At 39.0% G+C, this 19,433-nt stretch overlaps 1 protein-coding gene across 6 annotated transcripts in view; it reads right to left on the bottom strand.

Moving 5' to 3' along the window:
- The window catches only part of LOC138137147 (myosin heavy chain, clone 203-like), a 305,955-nt gene that overhangs the window by 174,269 nt on the left and 112,253 nt on the right, over positions 1–19,433 (bottom strand). For 4 of the 6 annotated variants that reach the window (XM_069056456.1, XM_069056459.1, XM_069056457.1 and 1 more), the window contains one exon: positions 13,035–13,196. In XM_069056456.1, the coding sequence (XP_068912557.1) occupies positions 13,035–13,196 (162 nt within the window). Of the gene's footprint in view, positions 1–11,973; positions 12,217–12,270; positions 12,445–12,493; positions 12,653–12,699; positions 12,988–13,034; positions 13,197–13,250; positions 13,593–13,640; positions 14,531–19,433 lie in introns of those variants that run through there. The other 2 variants (XM_069056460.1, XM_069056461.1) reach the window with 2 other exon arrangements.

Here is a 19,433-nt window from a genome sequence, read left to right on the forward strand (position 1 = left end):
AAATCTTTCGTTGCTAAGTGACGGCTGTTCATTGTTGACCTTGGTTAATAATTAAAATTATTATTAACCAAGGGAGAGAAATTCTACTTCTGGGGTCGCTTCGAGAGTCAATAATGACGCCTTCTGAGACTAGTAGTGAAAAATAGTATATTATACACCAAGGTAGAGAAGACATTTTTTTAAGCCGAGGTAGTTTATCGCGAGAGTGGATTGTAAGATAAAGATATCAAATGCAAATTTCACAAGTGAAATAAGGAAGACAATAGTTTTGGGGATTTTTTAATGAAATGATGGCATTACTACAATGTCAAAAATATGTTAGGTTAGGTCGCCCATTATTAATCAAAAATTTTTAACTGAAATACCACTAATAAAACCCAAACAAGTTACCAAATTTTTAATCATTTAAAAATACAATATCAAATATATATTTTAAACTATCAGACACAAAAATAGGTATACCTATGTCCATAGGTTCCAGTTACAAATGAGGGAAAACTTCAGGTTTCAATCGCTGAAAATCTTCAGCCCAAAAGAAATCATCTTTACTAAAATGTTTCTGCAAATTAAAATAATATTATTATAATATTATTTTTACATATAACACAAAAATTAATAAATATTTAGAGCTGTCCGTTGCTATGAGAAATCTTTGGTGTTTAGAAAAAATTTCGATTTTACCACTTGTAATTTCAGCAACGGGAATAGTACCGCAATCTCTTTTTAAAAATTTAAAAATTCTGGATTTAGATAACACATTGGTAGTTGAAATTCAAAAAGGTATATTATTATACTCATGTCACATCGTGAGGAAGTTCCTTAACATTGACACAGAACATAATACACAACAAAGTCAAAATGCGGAGGCAAGACGCCGGTAATTATGTTGATAAGCACTGCACTATTACTTGATAATAATATCCGTAATAGTGTATGTACTCCGGCAAAATTGCCGTGCCGCCGGGTGGAGGTGGGATAGTGTACCTACTATAGCCACATACCTATATCACCTAACATAAGAAAAACTAAATCTTTACTTTATTATGTAGATACTTACACAGCAGATTTGTAGTTCCCGGTTAGAGCACGAACTCACAGACAGTCTCAAATTTTATCGCCACTGTTCCCTCCGTACTCTGTTTTTGACTCCTAATATTAAATTGCTTGTTACTGTATATAAGTATATGTAACGGGTGTCTTACCGTTTGGAACATAAAACAATTTAAATCCATTTTTTCTAGAACTTGAACAGCCGCTAACACAACACTTGTTACTGACCATGTTAAAGTATTAAAATTAACGCAAGTAACTGAACCAAGTTAAAAGATGTAACGAGAACAAAGAAATAAATGACAATACTTAAACACAAACGAAAACTGTAACGAAATAATAAGTTAGATGAATCGTGAACGAGGATTATTAAATATGCAGCAGAATAATGACACTAGTTTTTGTCAAATTACGTCAAATCATTTTTAGATTGTGTTTTTTTTATCCCCAGTTTGAGTAGATTGTGCGACAAGGACAGACATAAAAAATCACTGATGGCGGTACCTCTACCATGGCCAACTGTATCGATATACACTAGACGTGTATACATGGCCGTTTCATTTTGCAATTTCTCCATAAGAGAAAAATTCCGATGAAACAATTGAAATTTCCCGTAAAGTAGCGACGCCATACGACTATAATTTTAACCAATCTTCAATCTACGAGTACGTTAACTTGTCAAATTTATATTCTTGGTTAGGTAATGGTTAGTTGTCGTATGTTATTTGTCTGTTAATTTGCTTGTCACTCGAAATTAATAAATTAAAATGAACACAACGAAACTAAACACGACAATCATCAACTGAACAATAAATGTTATAATTGACAATGAGCACAGAAAGGTAAGAAAATACTTCCAAAATCTGACGTTTGTGACGTTCAATTTGACAATTTTAAATTAAAAAAATTATTATGAAAGGATCCAACAGATGTCGCTACTTTACGGTAGTTCCATGACCAACTTCATTAAACTATGTTATGGCCATCCCAAATGTCGAAAAAAAGTAAACCAAATGACAAGTCGATGATGGACAAGGCCGTCTGAATCAAAAAGCTACGCTTGTCAATCAAAAAACTCTGAAAATGCTCATTAAATGCATTATTTGTGGCAATTCTGAAAAACCTTTATTTCAATTTCCCAGCGACAGTGGAGTTAGAGCTAAATGGTTTGAGGTTCTTCGGGAAATTCATTAACATAGTTTAATGAAGTTGGTCATGTGATCGAGATGAAGTGGCGATATCTAGTGAAATTTAGAATAACCACACATTTAAAAAGTTAAATATCAGGTTATGTTATATGCCATTTCATTGCCAAAAACTGTCAGTTTATACTTTTATGACGACGAAAACGTATAAGCTGACAGTTTTTGACAATGAAATGGCATATAACATAACCTGATATTTAACTTTTTAAATGTGTGGTTATTCTAAATTTCACTAGATATCGCCACTTCATCTCCATCATCGACTTGTCATTTGGTTTACTTTTTTTCGACATTTGGGATGGCCATAACATAGTTTAATGAAGTTGGTCATGACTATCCATGACATACTTCATACGAAGCCCATTTTAATGGAATTGGAATGGCCATAACATAGTTTAATGAAGTTGGTCATGACTATCCACATAGACAAAATAAGAACATATAGAACGCAAACTCCCTATACATTTTTTGGGCACAAAGCGTTTACCGCAATCTCTTATCCTGGTGAGGGTGCAAAATCACAGCCTACTGGATGAGTTTACCTTTCCTTTGATTTTTTTTTTTCATCGCAAATTTTCACAACAAATTAAAACGCCAGCAATAGTTTCGATATTTTATTTTCAACCGTTTTTGATACAGTTCTGCTTCATTTTTATAAATATTATTCCTAAATGTTACCGTTCTCGTATCCTACCACTTAAAATTAAATTTTACACCTTAATGTAAATGTGGTTAAATGAATTATTTTACCAATAATTTCATCTTCAATTTTATTTTTAAGTGAACGAAAAATTAACATTAGGTACTGTTACGATTTAAATCGCCGCGCGATTGTAAATCTTCGCGATTTTTCTAGAATGTTCTAGAATTCATCGCGACGGAAACGTACTCGGACTTCCGCCGAAAAATCTGCGCACAGAGGGGGTGGAAGCTATAAATCGGGGGAACCAGAGACAGAACGGGGATTTTTCACGACCTTTTGCCGGTGGTGTTGTCAGTGCCTGGGGAGAGTCAAGGGGACAGTGATCGAGTGAATTTGCAGGGCCGACGAGACGACGTAGTGGAGTTCACGAGGGCCGTTGGAGACGATTCGTCTAAGTACCACCGCCCACATCGCCAAGCGGATCACGGACTTCACTACGGAAGGTTCCAGACCGAACGCTTTTGCGGATCAGGATCTCGTCGAGTTCTGTCAGTCCAGGTCGTCCCCGGACTCACCGGAAGGTGCCGGATCTACCCACCAGCAAGTCCGGAGCAGTGGTGACACCCCAATTTTTACAGGCCGTAGCTTCTCAAAGATTTCGGTTGTATTTTGTCACTCCGTCGAACTAATTGAGCGTTTGTATTTAACTATAGTCAAATTTCCATTGTCACTCATTATTTCGACGGGTGAAAAGTTCTATCAAATTCCTTTAATTTGTATATCGCGTTTAGGATTTATAATTTGTTCCACTGTTAAAGTTGCAGTTTTGTCATAAGGCGCGTCATTTCATTAATCGTACTAACTTAAGAAAAAATTTCCTTATCAAGTCCGTCGGGTTTTTATATTCACGAACGATTATCAATCCGTGAGTGACCTCGCCAGGAATTGTGTATCGCGCTCACCGAACGTTTTTTTTTGCGCGTGGTTCTTCACCGGTCCGTACCGGAGAAAAACATCTCAACTTCAATTTTTTTTTTTGGAGCGAAGGAAGACTTGGAGGACCTCCCCGCTTATGCGGGCGGCGTAGCCGAATAGCGACGTTACGTAGGACCAGTCGGCCTTCCTCCTTCGCTAAAGAAGGGATTTTTTTACTGTTTCGCCGGTACTCGTTCGTTGAATATCTGGGACCCGGAGGACCCTCCGAGGAGTTAGGTTATTCAATTTTGTACACGCCATAAAGGGCTAGTCAGGCTTCGTTGTTTTCTTTTTCATTTATATCATTATTTTCATTGTTGACATCTGAATAAACGATTAGTTGGAAGATTGTGTATCATTTCCCGTACTCCGGGCTGTTCTCACCAATTTCTCAGCTTCGGTCGGCGTTTCTCGTGGTTCGCATTGTAAACCGAGTCGAAGCCACGACTTGTTCGTTATACCCCTGAACATTCCGGATTTGTAACCGGTAACAGGGTTGCCCAGTTTCGGGAGCGTAATTTATAACGTAACAGTACTTATGTTTGAATTACCGTTAAAATTTTGCTTTTAATATTATGTTACTGAATATAATTTTGAAAATATACTACTTATCATGGAAAATGCAACACCCAGAAATAGTGAATATTTTTTGATGAAACTTGGTACAGTAATTAGGTGTTAACTAAAGATAAAATGATGAAAGTTTCAGTAACATTGGTCCATATGTTAAAAAGTTCTCTCAGTAATGGGTTGGACCGCCTCGAGATCCTCTACACTTGCGGACGCGCCGAGGCATACTTCTAATCAGATGGTTAATCTCGTCTTGGGGAACCGAATCCCAGGCAACTTGAATTTCATGTCTGAGTGCAGCCAAAGTCAACGGAGGGTTGTGCAAATTCGTCAGTCTTCGACCCATCAAATCCCACACGTGCTCGATTGGGGATAGATCAGGAGATCTCGGAGACCATGGAAATAAATCCACCTGAGAGTCATCTAGGAAGTCTCTACTAACGTTGGCAATATGCGGCCGCGCGTTATCTTGTTGAAATAGAGCATTATTTACTCTTCGAAAGTAAGGTACCACAACAGGCCGCAAAACCTCCTGGACATAGCGAATTGCTGTCAGGTTTCCCTGTATAAAGACTAGACGAGACCTGCTTCCAAAACAAATTGCTCCCCAGACCATTACACCAACAGTTCTTGCTACGGGCCTTTCAATAGAAAAAGCAAAATTGCGTCTTTCGCAACACAACACTAAATGTGGACGGTAGGATCGTATCCCAAATGATCTTATTCGCCTATAAATCGATGACATTGCAATTGGCCTTTCTACTGCGCGGTACCAAGCATTTGCTACCTCTCGAGTTGTCGAAAATCGATCTCTAAGGGCCAAAAATCTAAGATGGCGATCTTGTCGATCTGTAGTCCTCCTTCTTGGTCCAGTACCCCTTACTCGCTGATGTCTTCCTTCTTCAAACCAGGCATGACAACACCGTAACACAGTAGCCACATTTCGTCACACACGATGAGCGATTGCCCTATAGGAAAGACCTGCATCTCGCATTCCAATAATGCGGCCTCTTTCAAATTGAGTTACGTGCTGATAATGGGCTCGTCTTCGTACTGGAGGCATAGTATAGCATTAACACACTTTAAATGCTGCGATATACTGAAGTTATTGATGATAACTGATCCTCAACAATAAAAAGAAATGCATGTTCCTGTTGCGTTACACTTGGTTCACTAAGACGGGAACTGGACTGCTGAACTGAACTGCCGGGTGTGATGCTGGGGTGGAATTTGATTCCTCCTGGTGCCTCACAGAGCGGTAGTCGGGGGTTTGGGTCGCCATCTATCGGTGATTGCTGATGCTGGTGGAAGTTCCATTGGGATCGTCTAAGGCTCGTAGGCAGTAGCTGGTGATGCCATCTTCAGGCGATCGTTGGGAAATCTGCCGATAGATCTATTGGTGGTTGCAGTGACTGGCTTCCAACAGGTCGCTACATCACCCCCCTCCCAGCGGGATGGTCGCGGAAGCGAACAGGGCGTTGGATGTTGCGTCCAGATCGCGTTTGTTGGGTGTTGGTGTCTGTTGTGTTTGTTGCTGTGTTTGGTGGAGTGATGGTGGGTTGTGGTGGGTCTTCATTGACGACGTATGCGGGTTTGAGACGATCTGTCGAGACGGAGGTCGGACGACCGTTGAGGAGCAGGCGGAAAGTTCTGTGATCACGGCGGAGAACTTTGTAGGGTCCGTCGTACGCCGGTTGAAGAGGAGGAAGCCTTTAGTTGACGGTGGAGTCGCTCAACTAGTCCGTTGGCCGCTGGGTGATATGCGGTGGTACGGAACTGGGTAGTACCACATATCTTGTTGAGGCAGCGAAAGAGTTCGGATTCGAATTGGCGGCCCTGGTCGTTGGTGAGGCGAAGAGGCGTACCGAACCTGGAGATCCAGCCTGCTACAAATGTTTGTGCGACGGAAGCAGCGTCGATGTTGGTCAAGGGGAATGCTTCGGGCCACCTGGTGAAGCGGTCGATGCACGTCAGCAGATAGCGGTACCCGTTGGAAGGAGGTAGGGGGCCTACTATGTCGACGTGCACGTGCTCGAAGCGGTGATTGGGGGGTGCGAAGCGTCCGATAGGAGGCGAATTGTGACGCCAAATCTTAGTTCGCTGGCATTGGGTGCATGTGCGGGTCCACTGGCGACAATCTCTCTTGATGTTGGGCCATACAAAACGATCTGTAACAAGCTTTGTAGTGGCACGAATGCCTGGATGAGAGAGATTATGCAACGAGTTGAAGACGGGACGTCGGAGGGTTGGTGTGACAAAGGGACGTGGTTCACCGGTTGTTGTGTCACAATAGAGTGTCAGGTTGGTACCAGGGATAGTGATCTTTTCCAGACGGAGGCCTGTGTTGGCGTCTGGGCGAAGAAGTTCCTGCAGTTCGGCGTCGTTTTCTTGGGCCATGCTGAGGGCGCGGAAGTCGCCGGCTGAGGAGATGCTCCCAATGCGTGACAGGGTGTCGGCGGGGATGTTCTCGGGGCCTGGGACGTATCTGACATCTGTGGTAAATTGGCTGATGAAGTCGAGATGGCGAAACTGACGCGGTGTACACTTCTCGGGTTTCTGTGCGAACGCGAACGTCAGTGGTTTGTGATCGGTGAGTATGAAGAATGTTTGGCCTTCCAGCATGTGACGAAAGTATTTGATCGCGGCGTACACGGCGTAGAGCTCGCGGTCGTAGGCACTGTACTTAGTCTGTGCTGGAGTTAGTTTCCTGGAGAAGAAGGCAAGCGGTTGCCAATCGTTGTTGACTCGCTGTTGGAGGCAGGCGCCGATACTGAAGTCGGAGGCGTCTGTAGAGAGGGCGAGGTCAACTCCAATGACGGGGTGTGCCAGGAGCGTGGCGGTGGAGAGACTTTGTTTGCAGTCTGTAAATGCTTGTGCCATCTCTGGGGTCCAGTTGATCGTTGCTTTGCTTTTCGTTTTTGGAGTGAGAACGGCGTGAAGAGGAGCTTGGAGACTAGCTGCTTTCGGGATAAAGTTCCGATAAAAGTTTATTAGTCCCAAGAATTGTCGTAACTGTTTCGCTGTTTCCAGTCGCGGGAAGTTTGTGATCGCGTCGGTTTTTTCGGGCGTCGGTCGGATGCCACTCGCGGAAACGATGTGTCCAAGAAATCGGATTTCGCGTTGGCCGAACACGCACTTGTTACAGTTTATGAGGATGTTGAAGCTTGCGAGTCTTTCACACACAGTACGGAGGTGTTTTAGGTGCTCTTCCTCGTTTTTGGATGCGACGAGGATGTCGTCTATGTACACATAGCAAAATTCCAGGCCGCGTAGAACGGTGTGCATGAAGCGCTGGAACGTTTGTGCAGCGTTGCGGAGGCCGAAGGACATATACATGAATTCGTACAGTCCGAACGGTGTCGTGATTGCTGTTTTCGGGATGTCTTCGGGTGCGATTGGGATCTGGTTGAAAGCGCGCACCAGATCAATCGTCGAGAAGATGGTGCAGTCAGCAAGGTTTTGAGAAAAGTCTTGAATGCGCGGCACGGGATACTGGTCGGGTATGGTGCGTGCGTTGAGGGTGCGGTAGTCGCCGCAGGGTCGCCAAGAGGAGTCTTTTTTGGGTGCTAGGTGTAGCGGTGAAGACCATGGGCTTGCTGAGGGGCGGATGATGCCGTCATTGAGTAGTGCCTGAAATTCTGTCTTGGCTATCTGCAGTTTGTGTGGGTCCATTCGTCGAGTCTTACAAGAGATAGGAGGTCATGGCGTGGTGCGAATGTGATGCACGGTGTCATGTTTGAGGATGGTTCTGGTTTGCTGTGGGTTGGTTAGTTGCGGAAATTCTTTGAGCAGGCGGAGATATATTGAATCAGTGACCGCAAGGAGACGTGGAGGATTGGTCGCGGTTATGGTAGAGACGGTACGGACACTGAGGGACGTCTGGGTATCGATTAACCGTTTGTTGCGGGGGTCGATCACTAGGTTGAAGTGGCTCAGGAAGTCCATTCCGATGATTGCGTGTGTGACCGCGGCTACAATGAATTTCCAGGTAAATTGTCGTCGTACACCTAAGTTGAGATCCATGGCTCGAAAACCAAAAGTTGTAATGGTGGAGCCGTTTGCGGCGTGTAGATGGAACTCGGTTGCGGCGGGACGGTAGCGTAGCTTGTTGACGGGGTAAACAGATATTTCGGCACCGGTGTCCACCAGGAATCGCTCTTTTGTGGCGACGTCGACTACGAAAAGGCGGCGTTGCTGGGGTACCGGACCAATTGCCGCCGTGAGTGGTCCAGTACTTAGTTTTCCGTTTGGTAGGAACAAGGCTGGGTGCATTTGGTCGCTTTCCCCTTGAACCGGTTGTGGTACCAGCAGATTGTGTTTTCTGGTTTGTCTTGTTGTGCTGCTGGTCGTGCTGGTGATTGGTTACGGCGCTGCTGGCGGTTGCATGCTTTGCGGAGCTCGGCTACTTCTTTACGTAGTTGCGCGAGTTCTTTGCTAAGGTCGGTTGATGTTGCTGCTATTTGAGTGGCGTCAATGTGTGGCGCAGTGGGCAACATCTCGTGGACCTTGTCTGCGAGTTCAGCGAGCTTGTCCAGGGTGGAGTCCGTCTGTGTGGTCAAGATCACCTGAGTTTGGTGCGGCAGGCGATTTGTCCACAGGGATCGCAGAAGGTTCTCTGGTACTGTCGCTAGGCTTCGGAGGTGCCGTAAAAATTCAGAGGGCTTGCGGTCCCCTAGGTCTTCTCGTTGAAGAAGTTGTTGAATGCGTTGCTCTTCAGAGCTCGACAGGCGGGATATTAAGGCTGTCTTGAGTGCTTCGTACTTGTCGCTCCTAGGTGGTGTTTGCAGAATGTCGCGGACGACTTGTGCGTTCCGGAAGTCAAGGTTGGAGACCACGTAGTGGAACTTGGTGGTGTCGGCCGTGACGTTAGCTAGTGCTAGTTGGCTTTCAAGATGCGAGAACCAGAGTGCGGGCTCGTTACTCCAAAATGGTGGGACTCGAACTGTGACGCGGTCTACCTCAGGGTTGCGGAGCGCAGGGGCCTCAGTCTGCACGGAAGCTGTGGATTCGCCGTTGTTGGGCATGGTGCGCAGTCCAGGAGTCAAAAGTTGGTAATCACCACACAACACTCGCGAATGGTAACTACGTTGGCAGACTGGACTGACACTACTGGGGGCACTTGGGAGCCACTGAGCACTTCTGGGGGTACTTGGGTACACTGAGCACTTCTGGGGGTACTTGGGTACACTGAGCACTTCTGGGGGTACTTGGGTACACTGAGCACTTCTGGGGGTACTTGGGTACACTAGGGAGCACTGAGCACTGGGGTACACTGACTCACAACTGAAGCACTGGAAGACACTACTGAATCACTACTGGAGCACTGTTTCTCGGGGTCACCACTGTTGCGTTACACTTGGTTCACTAAGACGGGAACTGGACTGCTGAACTGAACTGCCGGGTGTGATGCTGGGGTGGAATTTGATTCCTCCTGGTGCCTCACAGAGCGGTAGTCGGTAAGGTCACTAAATCAACACACTACGTGTTAAGGTAGCGCCATTAGTGATTTTATATATCTATCCTTGTCGCACAATAAACTCAATCTGGGGATAAACAATACAGAGCCACGTTTGAAAATGTATAGTGTCACTAAAGACTGTTGTCATTTTGCCAACCTAATTTCTCTGAAACTGATGTCTTCCTCGTCGCACTTACGACATTTGCATTTATTATCTTTGTTCCACAATAAACTCACGCCAGGAATGTAATGGCGCTACCTTAACACGTAGTGTGTTGATTTAGTGACCTTAGTAGTCGGGGGTTTGGGTCGCCATCTATCGGTGATTGCTGATGCTGGTGGAAGTTCCATTGGGATCGTCTAAGGCTCGTAGGCAGTAGCTGGTGATGCCATCTTCAGGCGATCGTTGGGAAATCTGCCGATAGATCTATTGGTGGTTGCGGATGTATTGTTGGTTGCAGTGACTGGCTTCCAACAGGTCGCTACATTCCGATAAGAATAATCCAAAAGATATGGGTATTTTCTTCAGGTATTTCTTTCAAATTATCATCATTTTATCTTTAGTGAACACCTAATTACTGTACCAAGTTTCATCAAAAAATATTCACTATTTCTAGGTGTTGCATTTTCCATGATAAGTAGTACGGTGCGATCAATTAAAAAATAAATCGAGTCGGCGTGTTACCTATGGCAACCCATGCTATAGCATAGGCTCCAAAGCAAACACGATTTATTTTTTAAATGATCGCTCGGTATATTATGAATCTTATTAACATTTTTTACAAACTCTAAAAAACTCACTTGCCACTTTCTGCTAAATTTTAGTATACATACATCCAAAAATCCATCCAATGTTTTCATTCATTTTTTTTTTTTATGAAAGAAAGTGCTGTTTTTTTAATCAAATTTTTTTTCTAAAGTAGGTACATATTGCGTAAGTGTAGGACTGCTTCCTGCCAAAATTTTGTGTGCCCCGGATTTTTCTAAACTCCACAAGCAAGAGGTTTCTCGCAACGTGGGCGAAATGTCCCTCCCTCCAGATTATTATCAAAAAGTTTGTCAAAAAAGTTATTGTTTTTGCAGTTCCCAAGTCTTCATCATTTAGGTTTGTTCTACCTGCTAGTTAAAATATATTATTAGATTATTAACAACAATTGTTATTAGAAATTACCACAGTTAACTAATAGCGTGATAGTTGAATTAATAATGATTATGACGACTCAAAACTTGAGTTGCATAGGACATCTTTTGGATCTTATCTGCATGTCCGTAATTTTGTGGAGGGCTCTTAATTCGCCCCACGTTGAATCATAAAGATAAACCTTCACTATGTGGTCCAATTTCACACTTAAAATTTCTTGGTTTACTTCCCAAACCAAATCTTTTGTTATCCTATAATTTCTAATTCCTTTAATAAGATATGGTGTATCAAATAATGGTGTAATCTCTTGGTCTTGAAGTATTATTTTTCTTTCAATTTGTTGACTGTTTTCTATATACATTTTGCTTGATTCTCTCAACAACAAATTTAGCAATCTTAGCAGCGGTACTACATTATTTGTGAACGTGACACAGCCTCATTTTGAATTACAAGATAGTGACATAAAGATTGACACTACTTTGATTGATTTTTAGATTATTGAGATTACTTTGAGTTTAAATTTTTGACTTTTTAAAACATTTGCGCCCTCTTGCGGTGTGGTGAGGGTGCGCTAAACGATTTTCCAAAAATTTATTAGGGACTTTTCATTCTATAGTATTTTATTTTCTCTATGACTATCCATAACATACTTCATACGAAGCGCATTTTAATGGAATTGGAATGGCCATAACATAGTTTAATGAAGTTGGTCATGGTAGTTCATGGCACTGACCTCTATAGAGGTCAGTGGTTCATGGTTTGCTTTCTAGGAACACTTTTATTTTGAAATTGAAACGGCCATGTATACACGTCTAGTGTATATCGATACAGTTGGCCATGCCTCTACACGTAGTGTGTTGATCTAGTTACCTTAGGGATATCGTGTTAGTAGCGCCATCTTACGGGTGGTAGTATTACAAATAGATCACGATTATAAAGAACGTAAAGGTCTCTTTTAATAATAAAATGTGTACAAAATTGTTGTTAAACAAAATAAAAATAACGATATATTAAAAGTACGATATAGAATTAAGAATTCAGGGAAAAGAATCCAACCACGAATCAACGGAGTATAAGTTTCTTTTGTCAAAAAGAGATGTGGAACTTGTTGATGCCAGTGTATTAGTTTTTTCTAACACAGGACTTGCATCTTGTGTTCCTGAACCACCCTTCCCTGAAATATCAACGCCACAATTGTAAACAGAAATATTTTTTTTTTATAATTTACCATTTCTAGACTTCAAATCCAAACTCTTGGCCCTTTTCCTAGATGGGTTTTTGGACAATCTTTTACATGCTTGACTACTCTGTCTACTTTTATTTACTACAGTGCCCAAAGTGACATTTTCTTGTGATGAAGTTGGTACTGTAGAATTTAAGGAAGCCTTGCCACTATTCCTACCTGAATATACATAGTGAGACAATAATCCTCCACATCTTTATGCTTATACCTCTCTTGCTGGAAATACCACATGAACTCCTAGATTTTCTTTTCACTGTTCTTTGCTTTGCACTCAGTGATTTATTTAATCTTTCTGGTAATGGTGTAAATGTTGCAGCTGCTAACTTTAAATCAACATACTCCAACCTATCACTAAACACTTCTCTATCTAATTAAAAAAAAAGTAGTGAAAATAAAACAGTGTGTATATTTTACCATCGATTTGTAAACGCTGTGACCTCCTTGGTTCTGATTTACCCAAACTCTTCTCTGGAGGTTTAGTATTTTCTTGATCATCTGTATTTAGTTCTACTTCTGTACTGGAACATTGATTATCACTTTTTCCATTAGAAACTACTTTTTTCTTTGCTTTTACACATCTTTTTTTTAATTTTTTCAATTCTGAACTATTATTAACTTCATGAATCTGTGTTTGTGAAGGTGTGTCATCGATACCAAGAGAACCATTATGTTTTTGAATATTATCACTTTTCAATACTTCATCTAATAAAAAAATATGTAGTTAAAATAAAACAGTGTGTACATTTTACCCTTGATTTGTAAGCGCTGTGACCTCCTAGTTTCCAATTTATCCAAACTAAATATTTTCTCTGGAATTTCAGTATTTTCTTCATAATCTATATTTACTTCCACTTGTGTATTGGAATGTTGACTCTTCTTTTTTATTTTATCACAAAACACATCTTTTTTATCTAAAAAAAGATATTAGTACTAATAGTTAAATTAAAACACTGTGTACATTTTACCCTTTATTTGTAAATACTGTGACCTCCTCAGTTCTGATTTATCCAAACCAAATCTCACCTCTAGAGTTTCAATATTTGTTTCATCATCTATATTTAATTCTGCTTGTGTACTGGAATATTGGTTATCCTTTTTTCCTCTAAAAACTACTTTCTTCTTTGCTTTTACACCTCTTTTTTTTAATTTCTTCAATTCTGAACCATTATTATCTTTATGAACCTGTGTTTGTGAAGGTTTGTTACCAATATGCCTTCTAAGATTTTCACTTTTAAATAAACTGTAGCTTTTTATTAAAACAATTTTAACCATTGCTATGTTATTTTTGTACCATTTACCATGAACACCTGAAAAAATTGTTAACAGTAAGAAGTCAGCATTTCTGCATGTTATACCATCAATTAAAGTCTCTGAATACTTTTCAATTCTATTCAGCATTCCTAGCATAAAAATAAAAGATTCTTTTGGAGTTAGATCTGTATCTTCCACTTGTTCAAAAGTCATATCTTCATAAACACGGTCTTCATTGTTGTTACCTGGATCAACCTGTGTGTTTTCGAAGTCATGATCTCTTTGATTATTTAATCTACCACCAGTTTGATTATTTGCTTGATCTGGACGATTTGCCAGGTCCAGTAAAAACTCACTTGAAGATACATCATTTGGGTTGTCTTCATTATTTGGGTGAAGAGCTATGACATCAAAGTGATGATTATTTAATCGAGAACCAGTTTGAGAAGTTCCTTGATCCAGTGAAAATTCACTTAAATCCGAACTGTCGCGAAGTGTTACAATACGACTGTGGCGATTTAATTGGGGAGACAGACTATCGTTCGATTTGCTCCAATCGTTCATTTTCTCGTTTCAAATAATTTGTCAACTGCTCACGATATTTTAAAACTGAACGTGTAAGTTTCGGCAAAATGTTTAGATTGTGCTCCAGAAAAAAATGTGATAAAAAAAATAGTTTTAATTTGTAAATAACGCGCAATAAAATTAATCTCACTTTATAACCTATATTACTGTTTGGCGCTTAAACCTTAACCGTGCCTTAAACCATCAACCGCCAACCTGTTAATTCGTTATAGTTACCAATAGTTACCAACTTACCAAGTACCAACTACCAACGTGACAAAACAAAAAGTATAAAGATTTTGACGCTTTTTAAAGTTTTTATTAGATAAAATAAACACACACGTGTAATTTGTATGTACATCAGTGCTTTTATATACATAAAATTACATTTAATTTACAGTAATATACAAGACTTAAAACTAAATGTCCACAGGTCGAGATCAAAACTTTTAAAAGCACTCCGCTACGCGTCGTGTTTTGTGTTTTAAAGGCTTCCTTATAAACAATATTGTACAATGAAGGACATGGAATCCTGGGCAGTCTGTTATTGTCGTTTCAAAAAGTGACAATGTAAATGCACTTTTACCGTCATTATGATTGATATTTTCAAAAAAACTGTCAAATTAACTTAAGCTTGGTTATGAGTAGCTACGGTATGGTTTAGAAATGTTGACAATGAATGACACATCTGCCCAGTTTTCCGTGTCCCCAATAGTAAAACAATACTCGTAAAAAAATAAAATAAATACAAATTCCAATATTAATAAGATAACCTATCCCACCTCCACCCGGCGGCACGGCAATTTTGCCGGAGTACATACACTATTACGGATAATACTATCAAGTAATAGTGCAGTGCTTATCAACATAATTACCGGCGTCTCGCCTCCGCATTTTGACTTTTTTGTGTTTTATGTTCTGTGTCAATGTTAAGGAATTTCCTCACGATGTGACATGAGTATAATAATATACCTTTTTGAATTTCAACCACCAATGTGTTCTCTAAGTCCAAAATTTTTAAATTTTTAAAAAGAGATTGGGGTACTGTTCCTGTTGCTGAAATTATAAATGGTAAAATCGAAATTTTTTCTAAACACCAAAGATTTCTCATAGCAACGGAGAGTTCTAAATATTTATTAATTTTTGTATTATATGTCTGTGTTATATTGTGTGAATTTGGAACAGCTATATCTAAAAGATATGCTTGCTTTTGTTGTTTATTTAAAATAATAATGTCTGGTCTGTTATGCTGAATGTGAATGTCAGTTCCCCCACCACTTGACCTCGATATCCCCACCACTTGGCCTTGGAATTTCCCCCCACCACTTGACCTCGATATCCCCACCACTTGACCTCGATATCCCCACCACTTGGCCTTGATAAATTCCCCCGTTCCTGATAAAAATCTGTATAAATGTATATTCGTATGGTACGATTGGTTAAGTGTATTTGATAGGTAGTGATGGCTGGTAAAATGTGGTACCGAATGACGTGTAAAGGTTATGTGGTGTTGACGCAAAGGTTGTATTCGAAATTGGAGACAGAAAAGCTGTTTCTGACTAAAGATGTCATGTGTGAAGTGTGTTTCAAGGAAGATCTGCGCTGTAATGGTTTAAGAGGATCATCGGAGGAGAATGCAGAAAAATTTAATGGGTTTTGCATCGATATGGTGTGTGACGAGAATGAGTTACATGATTTATTGGAGAAATATGGACGAGAGTGTCGGAAATGTAATAAAATATTCTTTACGTTTGTTGAAATTAAACCGGAGGATACATATTTAAAGGAGTTTTTGTTTTTATAACTATTGTTGTAATCTATGAATAAATGAAAATTATTCTAAAGATGGTTTGTTTTAATGTATTATATTATGTATATAGGATGAATGTTTGTGGGAAAAGTGTCAGTTGATGGTGTTCGATTCACTCAACATAATGAAAGTATATAATATGTCCAATAGAAAAAAAAGATGTTAAACGTAAGGGTGTTGTCTTGAAGAAAGGAAGTGCTATAGTTAATAAATTGATTGATAAACTTCCGATAGAATTACATCTACCAGGATATAATTTTTGTGGTCCAGGTACAAAGTTGACAAAACGACTTGCTCGAGGTGATAGTGGTGTAAATTTGTTAGATTCGGCTTGTAAAGTTCATGATATAGCCTACTCCGAAACAACAGATTTAAATAAAAGACACGAAGCAGATAAAGTTTTAATTGAGAAAGCAAGAGAACGTCTCAAAGCAAAAGATTCTAGTTTTGGTGAAAAAGCAGCGGCAGCAACAGTGTTGGGTATAATGAAGGCTAAAGTAAAATTAGGAATGGGTTCACGGAAAAGAAGTAAAAGAAGCAAAAAAAGTAAAAGAGGTCGTATATTGGTTGCACCAAAAAGTGGTGGATTTTTACCATTTCTTCTTCCCCTGCTTGGGGCGTTTGGAGCGTTGGGTGGAGGTGCAGCAGGAATCGCGACTGCTGTAAATAAGGCAAAATCCGATAAACAACTGTTGGAAGAAACTCAAAGACATAACAAAGCAATGGAGACCATTTCATCGATTACGAAAGGAAAAGGAATGCGTAAGAAAAGAAAAAAGCGTAGACAAGGAAAAGGACTATATGTTGGACCATATCAATGGTATCAAAAAAACTACCGATAAAATTACCACATCATGCATTGACTAATGTGGAATTATTACGGTATGTAAAAATATTAAATATACCAAATTTTAGAGGAATATTTATGCGTAACGGTTTACCAAAACGTATAAAATCCAAAGAAACCGGTATTATAAACTTGGATGATAAGAATGGACCTGGAACACATTGGACAGCATATATAAAATTAAAAAGTGAAATTTTATATTTTGATAGTATGGGAAACTTACTTCCTCCGAGAGAGGTAATACATTATTTTCAGAGTGATAAAAAACAGAACCGCATAAAATATAATTATGATAGATTTCAAAATTATGATACAAATAACTGTGGACATTTATGTTTAAAATTTTTATATACTCATGCAGTATAAATAATATAATCATTTGAAGTTAAAGTGGTGAGAAAAAATGTTCTTCGTATTAACAGGTCGTTCGTCTATTTTATCGTCTGATTTTAATCCTCCAATTAATGCAAGTAATAAAAAGTGCACTTTGGGTTTAACGAACTTTGAAGTTTATAATTCAATACCTAATATTCAAGATGGATGTAATAAATTTTATTTTGGATATAAACAGTTCACAATACCAACAGGATGTTATCAACTACAAGATATAAATAAATATTTACAAGATGCTACAGGGAAATTGTTTCCAAAAAGTTTCCTGGACATTAAGGCAAATAATAATACTTTACATTGTCACATTAAAGCAACAGAAGATGTAGATTTTACGAAACCAAATACGATTGCACCTATATTGGGATTTGGGAAGAAACTGTTAAGAAAGAATCAATCACATGATTCGGATGAGATAGCAGATATAATGAAAATAAATTCTATATGTGTAGAATGTAACATAACTGTTAGTAGTTTTCAAAATGGGAAACCAGCACATATAATTCATCAATTTTTTCCTAATGTACCTCCAGGTTTTAAAATTGCTGGATATAAGGTACAAACTCATGAATCTTATACATCTAGGTTTAATAATAATGATGAAATAAGAATTAATTTACCTGAAGATTTGGCTACATTACCTAGTGAAAGTTATATTTATTGTGAAGGTCTACTCGTAAAAGATGAGCCTGCTCAACCCCCCGCAACAACCACTAAATTTGTGAATAATGGAATATTAGATTTATTTAGTGAAATTCGTTTAGAAGTTAACGGACGCACAATAGATACAAATATAAAACCAGGATTAACAAGTACCATGAAGGGGATAGTATCATTTAATGCGAGTGAAAGTTTAAAATATCAAAACGCCGGATGGTTTCCTACGAGTGATAGTAAGATTGTCGAAAATGGAAAATTTAGTGCTTGTATTCCTTTAAAGATGATATTTGGATTTGCTGAAGATTATAAAAAAGTGATGGTTCAAACCGCTCAAGAACTAGTATTGATTCGAAGCAATAGTGATGTTGATGCTTTAATATCTACTTCTGATGAAAAAGCAAAAGTCATCATAAACAAAATAGCATGGAGAGTACCACATATAATACCTGGTTTAAGACAAGAAGCTGCGATGGCAGATTTGATTAAAAAAGGAAAAGACATACAGGTTGCGCATCGTACATGGGAATTGCATAGTTTTCCAGCATTACAAGATATAAGTAAACATTCGTATACGATTAAAACAGCAACCAAATTAGAATCTCCAAGATATGTTATTCTGGGATTTCAAACAAATAGAGCAGGTCAATTTAAGAAAAATAATAGTCAATTTGATAAGTGTCACTTTAACAATATCAGAATTTACTTAAATAATGAAAGATTTCGAACAAGTTATTATTTTGGAGAAAAAACAGAAACAGATATAACTCCCGAAGAGTTTAAAAACAAATATCCTTTAATTATTGTTGATTGCTCAAGACAAAAATTAGGTTTTCAAACGCAAGCAGTAACAGTACGAGTAGAATTTGATACTGGTACTCCAATGCCTGCCAACACTATGACACATGTTTTGTTGATTAATGATCGAATTTTTACATATAATCCGGCAACAAAAGCAGTAAGACAGATGTAAAACCAAAATACTTGTGTAGGTTAAGCGAATAATGTGTAAATGAAATAAATAATTCGAGAGAAGAATCTGCAGAGCAGTCTGATCAAGATGCTTGAAGAAGAACGTTGGGTGACCTGTCCTAAGAATGAAGGACACCGTTTAAAACTGAAACATTTGAATAGACATTTATGGCGGTGTAGAGGAGAGGAAACTAATCAAAATTTATCATATAATCATCATGATTATAATGAATTTTGTGATTCATCACATTCCTCAAATGATCATTTGCCACAACAATCAACACCACAACCACCACCACCCCAACAATCATCAACACCACAACAATCATCAGAGCTATCACATTCGGGAAATGGAACCCTAACTGGATCAAGCAGAAGAATTTTTTTTAAATATAATATTAATGTAATAAAACAATGTATGTAATAATTAATGTTTTCTTATGTATAGAATAAAAGTATTATAAAAAATTAAGAATGTTTCATTTGAACATAATTAATAATAAAATTTAATGTCGTAAAGAGTAGAAAAGGCAGAGGAGGAAATTATAAGAATATAAAGACATAAAGCTGGATAATTTAAAAACATTTGTTACCAAACCAATATTCAGTGTAGTGTGTCCATCTAGAGTACGACTTGTGATAGAGTGCGAAAAAAAG

The sequence above is a fragment of the Tenebrio molitor genome, chromosome 8 (assembly GCF_963966145.1).
Source record: "Tenebrio molitor chromosome 8, icTenMoli1.1, whole genome shotgun sequence".
Lineage (NCBI taxonomy): Eukaryota > Metazoa > Arthropoda > Insecta > Coleoptera > Tenebrionidae > Tenebrio > Tenebrio molitor.